The sequence below is a fragment of the Dermacentor variabilis genome, chromosome 6 (genome assembly GCF_050947875.1).
Source record: "Dermacentor variabilis isolate Ectoservices chromosome 6, ASM5094787v1, whole genome shotgun sequence".
NCBI classification, from domain to species: Eukaryota; Metazoa; Arthropoda; class Arachnida; order Ixodida; family Ixodidae; genus Dermacentor; species Dermacentor variabilis.
Window position 1 is genome coordinate 176714192 of NC_134573.1, and position 20101 is coordinate 176734292.

General features: G+C 43.9%; 1 protein-coding gene across 3 annotated transcripts in view; it reads right to left on the reverse strand.

The window, feature by feature from the left end:
* Window positions 1-1195: 1195 nt before the first annotated feature.
* The window catches only part of LOC142585858 (malonyl-CoA decarboxylase, mitochondrial-like), a 31569-nt gene continuing 12663 nt past the window's right edge, over window positions 1196-20101 (reverse strand). Inside the window, exons 7-12 of one of the 3 annotated variants that reach the window (XM_075696919.1) lie at window positions 19770-19881; window positions 18242-18394; window positions 16528-16752; window positions 12917-13022; window positions 11504-11611; window positions 1196-1433 (exon numbers count right to left, since the gene is read on the reverse strand). In XM_075696919.1, coding sequence (XP_075553034.1) covers window positions 1316-1433; window positions 11504-11611; window positions 12917-13022; window positions 16528-16752; window positions 18242-18394; window positions 19770-19881 — 822 coding nt within the window. In that variant the 3' untranslated portion in view covers window positions 1196-1315. Of the gene's footprint in view, window positions 1434-11411; window positions 11612-12916; window positions 13023-16527; window positions 16753-17909; window positions 18041-18241; window positions 18395-19769; window positions 19882-20101 lie in introns of those variants that run through there. The other 2 variants (XM_075696920.1, XM_075696921.1) reach the window with 2 other exon arrangements.

The window sequence follows — 20101 nt, forward strand, 5'->3', positions numbered from 1 at the left end:
ATATTATAAGAGACTGAAATGGCATCATGTATGAAGAATAATTTATACTTGCACGTCTTTTCACTGTACGTACTTTGAAGGAAAACTGTTGTATCTTATGGCAGCTTCTAAAACAGTTGGTAACGCAGAGATCCCGACTGCAATTTGTGAACCTGAATGAATGCAGCGAAGCATGCAAGTTATATTGGTATTTAACATTGCGCCAGTCGTGACGCAGAGCTAAATTTTCTGACATTGTATAGCAATAAGCCAAGGTACGATTGTGTTGCCCATAGAAAAAATAAACAGTGCTGTGCGTGTTCTTTCGGGCTGCACTCATGCGTGGCAGCAGTAGTGATCACAGGAACAGAGTGAGCCAGTGTATCAAGGCATCACGACTCAACCACTTACAGGGCAGCCACATTGAAACTGGTTCATTGAAACGAGTATTACAGCAAATTATTTAGGCCACTCAGGTGTTTGATAGCACATTTTTCTAAGGTTTAGAGGCTTGGACCTTCATTTAAAATATTAGAAATGACAGTTTGGAAGTGCCACGACCAGTACCCCTTTAAAGGGACACTAAAGAGGAAAATGACTTGAGCTGTGTTAGGAAGTTATTTTTATAAAATACCAATAAAGCCACTTTTACCTTGAGCGAGCACTTGGTAAGCCAGAAAATACACAAGAATAAAAGACTGCTGGTGATAAGTTCCTACACCAGCTCGCCGTGATGCCGCTGACTTTGATGGGGTCTACTTGGGCCTAGTTAATTCTTTATTGGCAAAGACACAACTACACTGTATATTCTAAAGCAGCCAAAGACTGAACTTATCAAGTTAAAAGGTTTACTCAGGCCAAATGTGAAAAAACAGTTTCAAATCCATGTCTTCACACTGACATACAAGCCCTGTGGTAACAGTGTGAAATTCAAAAACTGGAACGATAACCTTAATTTTCTCTTCTAACAATCAACTTATTAAAGCGAAATCAACGGAAATGGAGTTCTTCAAGTGTTTAGTGTTTCTCTCTAGTGCCCCTTCAAACGTCCCATTACATACCACACAGTTTGTGTAAAAGGCATTGTATTTGCATAAGCCTAAAGATACTGGGCTGGTTGCCAACATTGGTGCAGATGCTGTCCCTGCAGAGCTCAAACTTGTGCCCGTCTAATGCGGTAGAAAAGAAAAGCATCTTAGACTAGAGCACACGCACATTCTAGCTATTTAATTTCTTTATTTACACATGAAAAATAGGTAAACAACAATATCTTCATGCTAGTTGTACTGCTGAATATGCTGGAGGCACAGCAGTGAGGAAACAAAAATGACATCATTTATTGATAGAGGTCTTTCTTTTTTTCACCTCGTAACATAATGAACATTGCTTCTGACACAGTCAAGCACAAATCGTCTTGCTCATTTTTCATGAACAGGCAAGTTTTTTGCTCGTGTCTGAAAAAGTGGTAAGAAAAACCACTAAGTGAAAGAAACACACCATAATGACTGACGCTAACTTGGCTACAGTCAGCTATTGCACAACCACTGGGCCATGCGAGTTTAAAAGGACAAGAAATCGGAAATGCTAAACTAGGCCAGGCCGACAGATTACTTTTAATTTTATTTTTCTTCAGCTTTATGTCTGCACAAAGCTGCAATAACAATAAACTTGAACTTGAACTTGCACTGGTTCAGTGACAAAGTATGACTCATTAGAGGGGCAAAACAGGGATGAACTTCTATTATTAGATTTAAGGCCCAAACTGCAATGGTGGTGATGTCATTATGCAACGTCAGAGACGTTGCGTTTGTGCAAAAAATGGTTTACAAAAGCTGTCATGATGAGTTTTTGCCTATGGTAATATACAATGTTATCTCTTTTTTCATATATAACCAGCACTTGCCTAGAATCGACCAGGTGCTCCTACAATTTGTTAACATGTAATGAGCTGCTCCAGGTTTTCAGAGGTGAGGAAGTAGAAAAGTGGTAGGTGGTGGTGGTGGTGGTGGTGGTGGTGGTGATGTTGAAGCAGGCGGGGTTAGCCTGGCATACATAGGCGGCAATTGTTCCGCCTGATCCTCCTTCAAGTTGAGATCAGGGATGTGTCACCAGGTGTCGATGAGCCCCGTGTCTCACAGGAAGGCTATCAGCAGGCGTTGCGCTCTCTTCCTGAATTCCGCGGGCCCTCCGGGGAAAACAACGTCTTCAAAGGTCCTGTGCGTGAGACCGCTTTTCTGCAGGTTGTCGACCAACGCTTTTCTTTCTGTGTCAAACTGTGGGTATAGCCAAATGAAATGTTCGATGTCACCAATGTCACCACAGAAAACACAGAGTGGGGAAGCGCGAAGCCCAGTCTTGAATAACCAAGCTGGGGTGTATGCGGAGTCGGTCCTGATGCGGTATAAAAGCGTCGCTTGTTCGCGTGTAAATCCATGAGTCACACAGGATTCGTGTGGATTCTTGTGCATCTGTCTAAAGTGAAGGCGGATTGCATCCTTAGGGTTTTGAAAAGCTTTTGGAGCTTTCACTTTTGGGACACATGTCAGCGCTAGGCGTGCAAGGGCGTCAGCTTCCTCGTTTCCATCAATTCCTACGTGTGATGGAATCCACTGAAACGTTATGTTAAATCCTTTGCTCGTGAGGTCGTCAATCAGTGCCAGAGACTGCCTTGTAAATTTCTCTAGAGGTAGGCCCCGATGTAATCTTTGTAATGCTGACTTGGAATCCGTCAGCACCACGACATCTCGTGCAGAAAAGGCACGTAGTTTCCGCAAAGCCGCGGTGATTGCGGCGCTTTCTACTGTTGTAGAGGAAACTACACGATCCAGTCGGCCAGACCATGACACATCAAGGGATGGTATGCAGAATGCCGCTGCACAGCTATCTGTTTGTGCACACACCGAACCGTCTGTGTACACTTGTAGATGGCTTTGAAACAAAGTGCTCAAGTGGTCCAACACAATAAACTTGGCTTCGGCAGTTGAAATGGTGCGTTTCGTCGGTAGGTGGGGTACATTGAGGCTGCAGGTAACGTCCGGAAAAGACCATGGCGGGCCAAGGAGACTTCGTTTAGGCCATTCCAATCCTAAAAATCGGAAGGTGTTCAGCGCCGCATGGAAATGTGAGTGAGTTCTTGATCTTAGCCGCCGGAGAAGCGCCGTGCCTGCGCGTGACTCGCCCAGCCTTAATAGCTGCGTCAGCAAGGCCCGAGATGCCAAGAGGCGGAGTGGAAGAGACTCTGCCTCATTAGTGACTGTCTTGTTTGAAGCCGCCGTTGGAACTCCCATCGCCAAGCGAAGTCCCTTTCTGTGCACTGCCTCCAAGCGCTCGAATTGACTCGATGATGGTGATATCAGAGGGAGCTGATAGAGAATGCGGCTTGTTATCAGTGCAGCGTTCGGTTTAAGCATGGATATAGGATTGTTTCCCCAACGTACCAACCTGCCAATCGACGAAGTGCGTTGATTCTTTGCACCGATGCAGCCACAACACTTTCGACCGCACCACGCCATAGTAGCTGGTTGTCGATGGTGACGCCCAGGAATCGAACATGAGTTGCACGAAGAATTGAATGCCCTCTGATATTCAGCGTCAGACATGTTGACTTGCGTCTCACTCCCGGGAAAAGCATGAAGGCTGATTTTTCTGCTGATAAGGATAGGCCAAGCGTCGATAAGTGGCGATCGATAGTGGAGATTGCGGCCTGGGCTATCCGGGCCAAACGTTTGTGTTGGTACCCCGAGATCCAAATGCAGATGTCATCTGCGTAGATGGACATTTTAACTGCCGTCCGACCTACTTTCAGGGCATCTGGAAGGCTGGCCATGGCAACGTTAAAAAGCAAGGGGGATAGGACACTTCCTTGTGGGACGCCGAGGGAAATGCGTCGCTTGACACTCATTATACTTCCCAGCTTAACTTGTACACATCGATCACTGAGAAATTCATGGACGAATCGAAGAGCATTTCCCGAGACGCCCATGGCTCGGAGTCCGCTGATGATGCCTGTATGAAGCACACAGTCGTATGCCTTGGCAACGTCCATAAAGATGGCGAGTGTGGAAAGGCCGTCTACGCGATGGTGCTCGATATGGCTCAGTAGATCCAAGACACTGTCCTGGGCACTCAACCGTGGACGAAATCCGGTCATACATGATGGCAGTCTATTTCCTTGCTCAAGATACCATGTTAACCTCGTACATATTAGTCTTTCCATCAACTTTGATACGCATGATGTTAGCGATACTGGCCGATATGAGGTGAGGTTTGCAGGATCCTTTCCGGACTTGAGCACTGGCACCACCCATGCTGTCTTCCACGCTTCTGGGATCTCTCCTGTGCTCCAGACATGATTAAATATGTCCAGAAGTGCTCGTTTTCGTTCATATGGCAGATTTGTCAGCATCTGATTGCTGATCGAATCGGGACCCACAGCACAGCGTCTTCTTGATTTGCTAAGCGCCAAATCCAACTCACGAAAGGTGAACGGCGTATCCATAGTATGGAATGCTTCAGACAACAGAGGGTTCGATACTCCTGCTGATCCGCCAGATGTGTATACGTCTGCAAAATCTTCTGCAAGGGTTTGCAAATCTTTTCCTTGCTTTAAAGCAAGTGCTTCGAATGGCCTGTGTAGGCGAATCTTTCCGGATAGGCTATTCATTACTCCCCATATCCTTGTCATGGGAGTAAACGCCGATAAACTCTCACAGAAAGCAGCCCATTGAACTCGTCTTAATCTTTTTGTGTGACGACGGATGACAGCGTTTATCCTGTTGTATTCAGTTTTCGCAGATGGATTTCCCGTTTTTCTCATTAGTATTCGCTCCGCTCTCCTACGCGCTGCGCAGAGGTTCTTTAGTTTCAAATCAGGAGTAGGGAAATGATCTGGCAGTTTCAACATTGAGGTAGCCACTCTTTTGCTCCGCAGCATATCTGCGAACAGCTCACCAGGGGATTCGTCCAATGCTTCTCTGTATGTGTCCCAGCGGGTCACAGCACAGAATTGTCGCCCAGCAGTGTGAAATCCGGTGATGTTGGTGAAGATGGGAAAGTGGTCACTGCCCATCCTGTCCGGGGCCGTTGTTGACGACACGACAAGGTCTATAGAATGGATCACGAGGTCTATGACACTCCATGAATCTGGTGGTCTGAAGAAAGTCGGTTTGCCATCGTTCGCGATACACAAGTCAGCAGCTTCCGCGGCTGTGACTAGTTCCTTGCCTCGGGAATCTGCAGACTTATCTCCCCAAAGCGAATGATGTGCGTTAAAGTCCCCACAGATTATTATAGGAGAGGGGCAACGAATGCAAAGGTCCTTTATGAACGCCTCCATGGAGACCTTCCTGCGCGGACTTATATACACCGACACCACACTGAGTTTTTGTTTTCCTAGGCACACTTGCACAGCGGCGACTTCCAAGAAGGTAGAACAAAGGTCTTGCACTGGTAAGGTGACGTGAGGTATTTCTCGCCTGATGTATATCATCGCACTTCCATTTGCAAATGATGGTATACTCGGATTTTCATGTCTGATGTACCCTGGGATCGTCCTTCCATTTGGGAGACCGGCCTCCGAGAGGGCTAGAATTGGTATAGGTATGTCTCGAAGGAAAAGGCTGAGTTCAGAAAGATGCTGTAGAATACCGGCGCAGTTCCATTGAATTATTAAGGGCACTTTTGGACGACGGAATGGACCAAGTGGGCGAGACATTGCCATTATGCTACTGAGTGTATGTGGAAGTAGAGCAGAGTATTACTGACTCAAGAGCCAGCACTGCTTCCAGCACATCCTTCGTTGAACTAGCAGGCATCTTCGCGACGTGGGAATGTAGTGCCGTGAACAAGGCGCTATCACATGCTGGCAGTTTTCCTGCTGACTGTTGCCAAGTGGTACTTGAGGTCGGTTTACTGCGGCCGCATAGGTGCGCTTTTCGGACTCTTTTCGAACAGGTTTCTCAGCCGCTGTGACCGTTTGCGTGGGCTCAATAACTTCGTTTATCGGTGTGAAACGCGGGAAATGAGATGCGTACTCTGTTTCCAAACCAGTTAGTTGTGGCGCTCTGGACGTCTTCTTCGTGTTCGATGGTGCGCTTGCACTCTTTGGACCCAGAACAAACATCTTATTTCTTCGCTGAGCAGCTGTCCGCGCCGGGCATCGACCGTAGCTAGCAGGATGGTCACCGCCGCAATTTGCACACACAAAGTTATCTTTACCAAATTAACTCAGCCTTGCTGAAAAATTGTACTATACTTGTTGAAAGCTTCCACCGCTACGTAGTGCAGGCAATACTACTGTGTTTCACTTAGTAATTTTCTGGCAAACCCGATCTCTATTCTGCAGCAAGTAGTATCAGTAAAAGCCACCTGTCTGCAATTTCACAATTAAAATTGACGAACCTACCTTAACATAACGTTTTTCTTTTGTGTCTCTTTTAACTGTAGGCCCCGACAGACACAAAGACAAATGTGCCTGGTGTGAAGACACAATGACACTCCAGCACATCATATGCAAATGCCCGAGGTGCCCGGAACATGCCATCTCGTTGCTAATCACGGACTCACTCGCTAGCTGGTCATGGGAGGCGCGACTCACCGAACTGGACTTGGGAAGCCAGCTGGTGACCCTCGACCAGGCCCGGCGAGCCGCAGAAGTCAGCTGGGCACTGGAATAGGGGCTCCACCCATAGACACCACTCAGATTTATGTTTCAATAAAGTTGTTCTTTTTAATTGTAGGAATGAGAATTGCAAGGTTTTGCTGGAGCCTGGCGGTAGCTCAAGAACTGCTGCCAGTGAAGTACGAGGCAGTTCAGTGAAGACTGAATGAGTTTAAAGGGCCTCTCACCAGGCCCTATAGCAAATTTTGGTTATATGCTGGAAGTTGTTATGTGGCCTCTAGAGAGCGTTCTGCTGCAAACATTTTTAAATCGGCTCATTAATAGCCAAGATAGAAATATTTCAGCTGCGAACCCATGATTTCGGGAGGCGAGCTCCACTGCTGAGCGAGACGCTCTCTCCACTCGCCCTATCTAGCCTCCGCAAGCGAAATTCCTTCCCTGCATTCTCCCATACTGCACCTCGAAGATTGCATGACACATACACCATGGGTTCCGCCTTAATTTTTCTTCTCCTCACTTTTTTTTCCCGCCGCTGCGCACTTTTGCTGATGGCGTTGTGAGCGAGCTGTTGTGATTGTCTCGTTTCATGCAGTGCACGATTTTGCGATTTGCACAAGGACGCATGACTAGTGGTATAATTCAGTGCTACACGAATACTGAAGCAGAACAAGTGGATCATAGAGCATGATCGCGCACTGGAACATGGTAGAAAATGGTATAGTTTTGGTACCTGCATACATGACTGCACGACCGTGGGAACAAGCAGACAAAGCGGAAGTAGATCTCTCTTGCTTCAGTGCGAAGTAAAACAATAAATGCGGACATTCTGTTTGTGTGTTTTATTATTTCTCTAAACTTCAATTCATTAATTCAAGCAACAGATCACACAAATAAGAGATGCTGCCTTGAATAATTCTCGAAGTCATGTGTTTCCACGAGCGACGTCACACTGCGGACACGAGTACGTAGGTGCAGGGACACGAGTTCGTCACCGTTCGGGTTGGAGCGCGGTCGCCGCGAAGTAAAGGGAAAACGGCATTCTGATAGAAATTTTAGACCTTTCCGTGGCGTGTAGCAATGTAATTCTTTGCAAACACCATCGCTAGCACGCATTGTATGCTCTGCACTTGTCAGCTCAACATGGCCAGACCTGGTGAGGCCAATGCATGGCCAACGTGTTTTAAGACACCTGACATAAAATTATAATTTTTACTGGCTCAAGTTAACAGCAGCAGTAGACACCTAAAATTCTGTAATTACTTCCAGTATGCTCCTTATTTAACAATTTCCACTAACTATTTCTTAATTAGTAACATCAGCATGCATACTGCATCTGTGGAATTAAAGCCAGTTGGTGATGAACAGTGTCAAGACATGTACATTAAGCAGGAATTCTGATGATAGCACCAGTTTTGGGACATTTGTCCATAAAATTGGCGACGAAAGGCAGTCGTGTGCCATGTAGTTTTGTTTCACATCGCAAAAGAAAGGCTTTGTGAGAAAATGATAAGTAGGACACCAATGCATTTCGCTGCAAGTTCTTAGATGGCTCACTCAAAATTGGTGCTAGCCTCAGGACCTGTATGTGTCTGGCTTGAGCAGAAAGGCTTGAATTCACCACTGTAGTATGAGCAAAACGTGAACAAGGTGAATGCAGGAGCCAATGTTTCGACAAGTGGACTTGTCGAAACGTGGACTTGACAAGTCCACAAAGTGGACTTGTCAAATACTTCAAGGCGACATACGCTTTCCTCGCCACAGTATATATAGGTGGAGTTCTTCAAAAGGGGAGAGGGTGTGAGGTGGGAGGATGCGGAAACAAAGGAAAATGTGTTAGCATGTCGAATTGAGAGTAAAGGAACCCTGTGTACAAGGTCAAAGCCAGGGCAACCCCCCCCACCCCTGTCTGTCAATGCACGCGCGTTAGCCGGCGTGTCAAGAGCGTCTGACAGGCCAGCTGGCAAAAAAAAAAAAAAAAAGAAAAGAAGGAAAGGAGAAAAAATAAAGGGGGGGATACGCCAAGAAATCAAACTAAGTGTTGTTGCCTATAGCTTGAAGTTTAGCATAGCAAATAGATTCTAAAGCTCCCCTTGACCTGCTGAAATCCTACTCTTTAAAACCCCACACCTATCTTTGTTACATTGACGTCATATTTATAATATGGGAACACGGCACAAGCGCCTTAACTGACTTTAGTAGCCATTTCAATCGCTTTCACCTGAGTATTAAATTTACTGCTCACCACTCTCCTAGTCAGATCAACTTCCTGGACACGACAGTCTACATAGAAAACGTAAAACTGAGAACGACACTTTACCGGAAGCCTACAGATAGCCAGCAACATTTAGACTACAACAGTCATCACCCGCGACATTGCAAGCAAGGAATTTTTGTCGGACAAGCAAAACGTATAAGAAGAATCTGCAGCGAAGACCACGATTATATCCACCACCTAAATGACCTTAAATCAACGCTAGCAGAAAGGAACTATCCCCAAGTTGCTCTCGGTAGAGCTTATCATGCTGTGTCAAGATTGGAGAGACAGTCGGAATTGGTGAAGAGACAGCCCACATTAGAATCTGACAGACCACCGGCCTTTATAACAAAATATTCTAATGCACTCCCAAGCATAAACAACATCCTAAGAAAATACCACCCAATATTATCAAGTAATGAGCGTCTGCGAAAAGCGTTCCTGGATGTACCCAGGGTTACCTATTGCCGAAACAAGAACTTTATTTAAAGACATGTTAGTGCACGCAAAAGTCAGCCAACAGCATTTCCCCGTAATAAAAGCACGTTGTCGCCATAGGTGCAAAACCTGCAGGCACCTTCAAAGTGACATTAAAATTAAAAGCACCGCAAATAGTTATACACATGAAGTCAAATCTAGCTTCACTTGTACAAGTTCGGATGTAATTTATATGCTTGAATGTTCCTTCTGTAAGAAACAATATATCGGTGAAACAGGACAATCAATGAACGTCAGATTAAACGGACATCGCGCGGACACAGCTAAAAAGCTTCCCAAAGCCGTCGCCGAGCATTTCAACCAACCAGGTCATAACTTTGATGAACTTAAACTCCACATCTTACAGTCAAATTTCCGTTCTGAACGAGAAAGAAAATACATAGAATCATACCTTATCCATAAGTTCAAGACATTGCAACCAATAGGCATAAACGTTTCAAGGGGAGCATTAGAATCTATTCGCTATGCTAAACTTCAAGCTATAGGCAACAACACTTAGTTTGATGTTTTGGCGTATCCCCCCCCTTTCTTTTTCTCCTTTCCCTTTTTTTTTTTTTTTTTGTCAGCCGGCATGTCAGATGCTCTTGACACGCCGGCTAACGCGCGTGCGTTGACAGACAGGGGGGGGGGGGGGGGGGTTGCCCTGGCTTTGACCTTGTACACAGGGTTCCTTTACTCTCAATTCGACACGCTAACACAATTTCCCTTGTTTCCGCATCCTCCCACCTCACACCCTCTCCCCTTTTGAAGAACCTCACCTATATATACTGTGGCGAGGAAAGCATACGTCGCCTTGAATAAGACAAGTCCACTTGTCGAAACGTTGGCTCCTGCATTCACCTTGTTCACGTTTTGCTCCATTGTCTTGAATTTCCATCTCCCGCATTCCCCGTTTTACCACTGTAGTATGTACAACAAAGTTAATAAAATGACTGAAAGCAGAGCAAGTTGGCAATTATTTAAGGCTCAGAAAGGCTAGCTTAGAGAATATGGACACAAGAAAAAACAATGATAGAATGTGTAAGTGTGAATCAACGAGGACGTAGAAACAGACATACAAAGACAGCGCTGTCTTTGTGTGTCTGTTTCTTTCTATGTCCTTGTTCAGTTGCGCATACACATTATCTCTCATGGCTTCAAACCAACTAGCCCGCCAATGTGTTTTAAATAAATTAACCAGCATGGTGTCACGCACTCACAGGTAAACGTGAACATGTGTCGCTCGATGAGCCCGGAAACTCTCTGTCAAAAATTTTGGAGTGTGGAATCGCACAGCAGCAGCAAGCGAATTGACCTTCATGCATCTCTTGCTTCAACGCGAACAGAACATTGAAAGAACAGCACATATGAAGCTACCAGCACTACGTGCACTCTGCAAACATTGCAGGTTGTTTTGAAGATGAGACACGCACGGGCACGCACTTTGGCCACGTCGCAGATCACTTCCAAGAAACGCGAGCACCGGCAACACATTCTGACGGTGTCCGCCAAAGGCATCTACTACAGCGCCCAAGATTCGCGCGGCCAACGCTGTAGTAGACGCTGCGATTGTTTCCATTCTGTACAAAGCAATGGGTGAGGAGGACATTGAGGCACCCTAGCAGCAGCCAGACAAGCATGCCCCTACTCCCTCGCTTGACCCCCCTGCCTCACGCGCGACAGGAGAGGGCATGCATCCAAGCTGCGTTCCTCGCTCACTCATGCGAGATTGAACCGCGTTCTCCGGCTCACTCTTACATGCTTTCACTCATACGGAACCTCAAGGCAATGGCATAAATGCGCCTGGAGTGTCCATATAATTGATATCGCAATAAAACACAGTGTTTTTGTTGTACTTCTTGTTCTTGTGTACATGTTTTATATGTGTGACTTTCTGATTATAATTAAAATTTGATTAGTGAAAATAAATTAATTTTTTCATTGGCCATTCTTGAACTAATTCTGATGACATCCTCAACTATCAATTTTTGCCAGCAGAGGCAATCATTTTGTAGCAATTCCACTGCTCTTGACACTTCAAGAGAGTCATTGCTATAAAACAAGTACATATATCAAACTCACAAAAATGAATTGGTGAGAGCTGCCAAAATGCAGGCAATACCATCCAGTGTCATCTTCACTAGACACATATAATAAACACCAATTGACTTTACAGCAAGGATTGAAGAGGCTTCAGATGTTCCATGAACATGTCAGAAGTTGTGATGGTTCCATTCTCCACATAAGCATGCCTGTAGTCATCCATGTCCTCTAAGTAGTACCTAAGGACACAGCACAGAATGCTCAGTCAGTCAAATGCAACGCTAGTTAAATGAACTGGAAAAATAAATAAACAAAGGAAGAAGAAAGATTTCTTACAGTAACATAACAACAGAAGATTGCACTGTGCAAAAAGGACTCAGTGAGACATCAGTGAACAAAACTGAATTAACAAGAAGTTAGGGGAACATTTACAGTCTGCATAATTCAAATGTTGAGTGCTTACCTAACTTTTACACAGTGACATTTACAGGTAGGCCAGAACAGAATAATTGTAGTTATAAACAAAGCTGCAGCAAGATACCTTCTGCATGTGATTAATGGGTACTGTAATGACGCATCTTGGTATAAACAAAAGTGCCACAGCCACAAAACTCGACATTTGTGAATGTATCAAACTGGTGTTACATGCACTGGCAAATGTTGAAAGGGAAATAAGTGGTTTAGATTGTTCCTCTAGGCTGTGTTCTTGTTCAAGCTCTTTTGGGAACGTAACTTTCAGTGAATACCAGTTGGCTGAACCAGCAGAAACCTGCGTGCAAGTAACACTTCCTGTCACCATTACTTTTGTGCCATGTAAAAAGCATCAGAGGAATTGATTGATTCATTAATTGATTAGATTGAACATTCCAAAGCAGCACAGGTGCTAGGAAAGATGTCATAGTGGAGGGCTCCGGTTTAATTTTTACTACTTGACTTCTTTACTGTGCACCAAAAGAACTGTGCACGAGCGTTTTGGCATTCCAGCCTCATCAGTAATGTGGCAGCCGCAAATGTCAATCAAACTCGCGATCTCATGTCCAGCCACAGAGAACCACAACCACCATAGCGGAGTTTGTGGTGCTCTGTGGCTATAATGGAAAGATTATAAGCAGAGATGCTTTGATGTTAACAAATGACTGCTGCTTGAGTGAGTCATCATACTGGACATTATGTAACACAAAGCTAAGATTGTGAAAAACCAATCTTGAATATGGCTACACTGCTACTGTGTGGTGTGCTCTGGAAGAAGTGCGTCCCTGAAATATGCAATCAGCACCCAAAATGCCTGTTCGACTCAGAAAAGCCAAAACTTGCATTATCCAGACATTTGGCGAGTAGAATGACAATAGCAACACCAACGTATACATACATATTAATAGGTTCAGCTCGGCATGCAAGCTTCCGCAAAGAATTCAGTAGAGTTGAGGCCTTACGAAAGTACTGGCTTATAAAAGTGTAGCTACACTACAACACTGTTTCCACTAGACTTATCATTAAGACATTTAGGCCTTTTAAAGGTAAATTTACCCTGGGGTGTCATTCACCTGTAATTCACCATAATGGAGCAAGATGATGAGAGCCCACGGGGAGAAATGTCGCCCAGCCAGTTTAGCCTCCAGATCACAGCACCATTTTTCAGGTGAAAGTTGGCTGGAAAAAAAAAATAGCAAGAAAATGCATAACACTTGAGCTTACAGATGTGCAGGTTACAGGTTTATGTAAAAGGCATGGTGGACAGAGGCATAAATATGCATATACTACTTATACGAAAAACATGCCAGCTGCTGAAAGAATCATTAATGCACCAGAACTACTTAATCTATTTCTAGTCAATGGCTGGTGGTCAGCCTCTAAGGAGCAGTTCAAGATTACACTCATTGAGATGAAGTAGTTACGGGAAGCCTTCGCTGTTCGAAAGAAACGTGTGCGATTAAAAACTGATTGCAGCTATGAATGGCAGCTTATGATATCCTCGAAAAGAAAAAAATGGAGCGCGTTGAGACACTTAGCCAACGCCTCCTACATAGCATAAGGTCGGTGTACTTCAATCCGTGGTGTCATGTTACCTTCACCGACTGCCATAGAATCACCACTCCCTAGTAAGCAGCGGTGATTTTGATGTCACCACTTTTGTCCTGCTGGGCTTGGAAATGTAAGCCTCGGCGATTTTGATGCCACCCGTTTTGTCATGCTGGGCTTGGCAATGTAAATTTCGGTCTAAGTAGCATGACATCACAAAGCAGAGCGCACAGGCCTGCTATCTAGGAGGTGCTGGTTTAGCCCAGCGGGTAAGACACTCAGCTTCTGAGCATGGGGTAGTAGGTTGGAAACTCACTACTGCCAACATTTTTCCTTTTAAATTTCTTCCGTTTTTTTATGCACTAATTTATTTATAGCCATTACCAAGGCAAAGTCATAACGCAGGAGAGAGCGTGCGCGAATAAAGGAACGCACGGATAACACAGGCTTGCGAAAGCGAGGGTGACGTGGCGTTTCGGCAATGCCCTCTCCTCTCCCGCAACACCTGGCGCACCAGCAGGTGTGTACTTTCGCCTGCTCTGTCCAAAGAAAGCATGCATAAGTCGGTCAAAGATCAAGGTGATGTTGGTTGTTCTTTTTGACTGCAAAGGCATTGTACATCAGGAATTTGTACCACATGGTCAGATGGCAAACAAGGAAGTCTACCAGAGAATTCTAGCGTGTTTGAAGGATGCTGTGAGCAGTAAGAGGCCTGAACTGTGGAAAAACAAATCTTGGATGTTGCATCATGACAATGAGTTGGCTTCCACGTTGCTCCTTGTTTGCAGCTATCTAGCAAAACATCACACTCCCGTTATGCCCCATCCACAATATTCTCTGTACCAAGCCCCCCAGCAGACTTTTTCCTGTTTCCCAAACTTAAAGCCACATTGAAAGGACATCGTTTGGAGATTCCGGAAAATGCGACAAGAGACCTGTGCGCCATTCCAGACTGTGTTCCAGGAGGCTTTCCAAAAATGGAAGAAAAAATGGAAGAAATGGTGGGAACAGTGTATTGCCAGTAGAGGGGATTAATTTGAGGGGGACAGCACTTAGAATCTTGTACAGCAAGCAATTAAGATGTTATAGCAAAAGTTCGGTTTCTTTTGAACACACCTCGTAACTACCGTATTTACTCGCATAATGATCGCTCTTTTTTGTTAAAAAAAATTGATGCAAATTCAGGGGTGCGTTTATTACGCGGGTTGAATTTCCCGCGAAAGAAAGAAAACTTTTTTTTTTCATCCCGCATTTGCTGCGGGATGACAACAGGTCAACAAGCAGGTGGCTGCTGCTGAACAGTGCAGGACACCAAAACAAAAATGGCGGCCAGCAGAGCAAGCCAAACACGCCGAACGAGATTTTTGTTCTTCTCATGAATACATTACGCGCACTGAAGCAGTTTCTTCCGCATCAGTAATAAATTATATCATAAATATTGGCAAGTTTGCGACAATAACGTAGCCATGTCCACTTTGAGGGGACAGAAAAAGAAGTGGGTGCGCTTAGCTGCCAGTGACATAGAAACACATGGCGGGCATGCTGCGGAAACAGCAGCATTTGTCTTCACTATCCTAATATGGCACGTTTCCGCTAAGGGTGGGCGAATGAATGAATAGGTACAGTTTCTTACTTTGTGACTCCTGCTACTATCCCATATACTTAACGACAAACGCTTATGACAGGCATTAAAATAACAAAATTTGCAGGAAAAGTGCGAGTAAGCCCTCCCCCCCCCCCCCCCCTCCCCAAAAAAACGCGACAAGCGACTGTAAAAATTGACAAGTGATTTGGTGAAAAAAGAAGCCCACATTCGCTTATATTAAGTGGAACTGGCAACCCTGATGGCAACACTAACCTAAGTCACTGAAGCTTGTAGAAAAGAAATATACAGTAAACACCGATAATTCAGACATGCTTGATTATTCAGACAGGCCTGGGCATTGCCACTAGCACCAAATGTATAAGAATGACTGAGATTTCGGACATCTTACAGCATATTGTGCAATAATTTGGACTCCGTTTGTATGACTGTCTGCTAATGTGGCCAATGAGTGAAGCGGGATTAGCAATATTTTTGTTTTGAGACATCGCCAGCAAGGCCGTCGGTCATGTCACCAGTGCTCAGCAAAACTAAAACTAGCGAAGCCTATCCGATCTAATATTCACCACTATGAATTCGGTGCATGCACTGACTGAATTTTTTTTAATTTGTAGCAGCAGCATGGCAATGGTCGAGATACGGGCCGCAATCTGTAGTGTCGCCTTCCACTAGATTTATGCCCTTCTTATCAGCTACTGTTCATGGCCGGCTTATGTCTTTGACAACACATGCGGAGCATCACTCTGACCACTGATGAAGCTTGAAAAGCATGGAAAGAAATAGCATTAAAAGGAATTGCTAGAAAATCATGGCTATGGAATGTTTAAGCCAAGGGCAAGCATATGTGCGCGCAACAACACACATTGAAAAACCTGGGCTGTATTCGTAAATGATCACATTGGAAAGATACTAACATTTTCACAGTATTTTGCGTGACCAGCAACGGATGCATTGAGGGGCAGCAGCATTTCCGCGCAGTGATAAGACAGCGTGCTTAGCACCGTGCCAAGAATGAAATTGCTCACAGATGCCGATGTTTGCTGTGCTGGTCACATCAAAGATAGTATGCTTGGCATTGTGCCAAAAATGCAGTCACTCCAAGACACGCATGTTTCTTGCTCTATAGTCATGCGAAATTGAAGATATCTTCGAAAGTGATAGTTCAAGAATACGGCACACCTTTTTTGGCCACTTGTGGAATAAAGTCGCTCACGTTTGGCCCAATCTGTTAATTTAGGCTCCTGGTTATTCGGACATTTTGGCAGTCCCCACTGAGTCTGAATTATCAGTCGGTGACTGTAAAGCAGTCGTTCAAGTTAATTACAGCAAATCTCAGGCTACACTACACCAATGCATAAGGGTACCAGTTCTGTACAACATGTCGTTTAAGGTATAGGTTCAAAAGTTATTTATAAAGCAAATTTTTGTACATACAGGAATATCTGGAGTAAGATCATTTCACATTGATCAGATCTCTAATGCGGATTGAAATGCAAAGAGCTTTGCGCAGCAAAGTGCACAACTGCAACTTACCAACGTTGTTCAGAGCATAACCGCGCCGCTTCTCGTGGTAGAGATATAATGCACAGAGGTGCATCAGAGGCGCCTGAAGCTGGGCGACCAGTTCAGGAATGTGGAACCAGCCGTTGTTGCGTAGCAACATCAGAAGCGCATCCAGTGGATGCCTGTTTTCGCTGTATGGCTGCACAGCAGACTCCAGCTGCTGACGATTGAAGAGCTTGCTTGCCTCAGCATTACCTGCGATGGAAGCACGATCACAGTTGTTCCCTTCCATACGATGTATAGGTTCTCCTAATTCGACTGTTCTTCTAGTGTGAAACAACAGAGAATATACAGAAAGGCATGATATGAATTCAGCCAACTTTTACTGATGTATATAAAAAATATAATGATAACAACAAAAGGTGACACGTTGGAAATAAGTAGGGGTGTGCGAATACTGAATAGTAGATTTTAAATCAAATCAAGAAAAGAAAGCCAAATATTGCATCAAATATTGAATATAATAAAATTTTCACTAAAATTTAATGCTTACAAATTTTGGGCAAAAAAACCCAATCTCGGGAAAAAAAAGTGAATCTGAGTCTACTCGGCGAGAACCCGACCGACTGACCTACCCAGGCAAAACCATGGAATGGTAGGCAAAGAAAGCTTCGCTTAAAAAAAATTATGGGGTTTAGCATTCTGAAATGCTCAATGGGTTATGAGGGACACCATAGTGGAGGACTCCACATTAATCATAATTACATGGGGTTCCTTAATATGTACCTAAAACTAAATACACAAGCCCCAATCAAAATGCAGTTGCTGCAGCCATAAGTCGAACCTGCCACCTTATGCTTATCAGCAGAATAGTCAACAGCTGCTGAGTCAACACAGTCAGTGAGAGTTGGTTAATATTCATTTCCAATGCAAACAGTATTGCGTGCGGTCACTTGACTGCTACAATTACAGATATGTGCCTTTGTTTCATGAAGCATTGGGTGATTGTGAATGATTACTTGGTCCAACAGCCAAAAGTCTAATGCTCAAAAGCTACACTCAAGCTCAAAAGGGATGTCTCAGTGGAGATGCCCGCATTAATATTCACCATGAGGGGCTCTTTAATTTGCCTGTAAATTTATGTACACACAATGTACACTCAAAATATGCCAAGTAAGACATGATTTTTGTAGCACAAAGATTCAGAAAAGGAAAAACCAGGGAAAGGAAAGAGCAGACAGAGAGTAAAGGTAGACAGAGAGGCAGAAAGAGAGCATCCGTGCAGCAAAAGTCAAGGAAAACAATTCAAAATTCAAACTATGGTGCAGCATCCTCAAACCATGCAAGGGCTATGTGTGACGCTGTAGTGGGGAGGGGTCTCAAGATTAATTTGACCACATAGAGTTCTTTACCTTGTTCCTAAACTTCAGTACTCGAGCATTTTTGCTTTCTTCTTCCATCGTAGTGTTGCCACAGTGACCGCGAATCAAACCAGTGACCTTATGCTTAGCAATAGAAACCCACAGCCACTGAGCCATCACGGCTGGTCAAGGAAAGATAGGAAAGATAAAAAGGGGTCACGAGAGCCACAACAGTGCATAACAGTTGCAGGGCATTGGCACTAGCGTTCATAAACAATAACTATGGCTGAATTATTACTACAAACACTTCAGAGCTGCTAATCTACGTTATTGAGTACACCAATAGGGGGAAGAAAGAAAGCTTGTAAAGGTTTGTAGAGTACCTCTGAGAATCTTGTTAATTTCAGACATGATCCACTCCTTAAAGCCAGGAATTGGTGAGAGAGATGAGAACTCATTCACATTAGGAAACTCTGCCTTGACCTTCTTCACTGCACTATGGACAAGATATTTTCCAAGCTCGATACCTTGTAGACCTGGGCACAGCAAGAAAGAATACATATGCATTGATGTGGAGGTTGACCTGCTGAATTGATTGACTAGTATAATGTTTATTGTAGAAAATGGCTGATGCTAGAGGGCATTTAGCAAGCCTGTCAAGTACTCTGGCATCGAGTGAGATCTGGGTTTGCACTTACACCTGTTGAATAAAAAGTTGCACATGCCATCACTGCCCTTAAAGATATTCATAGCAACGACTTTTGTGTAATAAGAGTAGCATAGCCCACAAGCTTGCACAACACACAGTAGGCCATTTCATCAATGTTTAAGATGAACGTGAAAGGACTTCCAAAATTAGTTGACCTTATCACAATGCCTGCTTAATTAACAGAAAGTTCACTAACTATGAATACCATTATAATCTTCATCTGTGCATCCACTACAGAGTGACAGCCACTCAGCAATCGCCAGTTACTCCTGTGTTGTGCAGACTGTCTCCATCCAATGCCAGCAAATTTCCTCATCTCATCAAACCATCTAATCTTCTACTGCTGTTCCCTTCCCTTGGCATCCCTTCTGTTATTCTAATAAAGCAGTGATTATCCATCCTATGCATTACATGACTTGCCCTGCCCCACTTATTCATGAACTTTGCTCTAATCAGTAATAAACTAAACAATGGTCCCTAAAATGTTCAGCGGAACAATTTTAACTGCAAGTGTCAATGGGCTAATTGGCACATGATGCTCATAGAGAAGGTTTCGGCACAACTAGGATGAGACACAGCAGAGAAAAAGTGAGATGAATGTGTTTAACTTATTTAAAGGTTTGATATCTGCTTGTTATGAAGCTAACATTGTACTTGTCTGTGTTGTTTTTCTTACCTTTCATGTCCCATTCCAGTTTTGCTCATTAGCCCATGATGGAAATCTCAGAATTATTATATGCAGCACTAAAATAGACACAGCTAGGCACAGTGTTTCAGGCACAAAACATTTATATAATTTTGAAAGAAGCTGCAACTTTGGTCTATTTACAAACAAAAGAATACGCCAACATTACCATGAAACGCTGAAGAACAGTCTATACAGCACAAGTATATTAAAAAATATATCATGAAAAATGGTTATAGCAGATGTGTGTATCCTAAACTAAAGAAAAAATTATTTTTTCAAAATCTAAGAATTCTTATTCAATCTTCCTCACCGGGAAAACAGCAGGAGTTGGGCCACAGCTGAAAGTTGCTATTCACACAAACATAAGTTCAACAATGAATACAGCCATGCCACATATAAAAGTATTATCTGTATCTTTCTAGTAAAAATAAAGGTCGGATAACCATTTTTTCATGACAAGGAACAACTAATGTGGTTAGTACTTAGTAACATAAAGTAATACCTGAGCACTTACCTTTCTGAGTTGACGAGATTGAGTAGAAGATAGCACACTTAATTATTTTTTCGTCTTCCCAATCCTCAGGTGGCTCAGGTTCCTCAGGACTACACCGATGGCCAACGAGCCTCTGTTTTGAATGATAAGAGTGATTACTGCAAGTAAATTCAAATCACTTAATGCAGTTAAGTCAAGTGATAACCCAAAAATGCACGGCCGCAAACCTACCATCGCAGCAAGACAGAATATGTATACATTGGTTGAATTATTTCTTGTTATTACCATCATCACATTTGTTACTGAAACATTGCCACCAAAACAAAGAACAATTAAAGAGCATGAACGTTTAC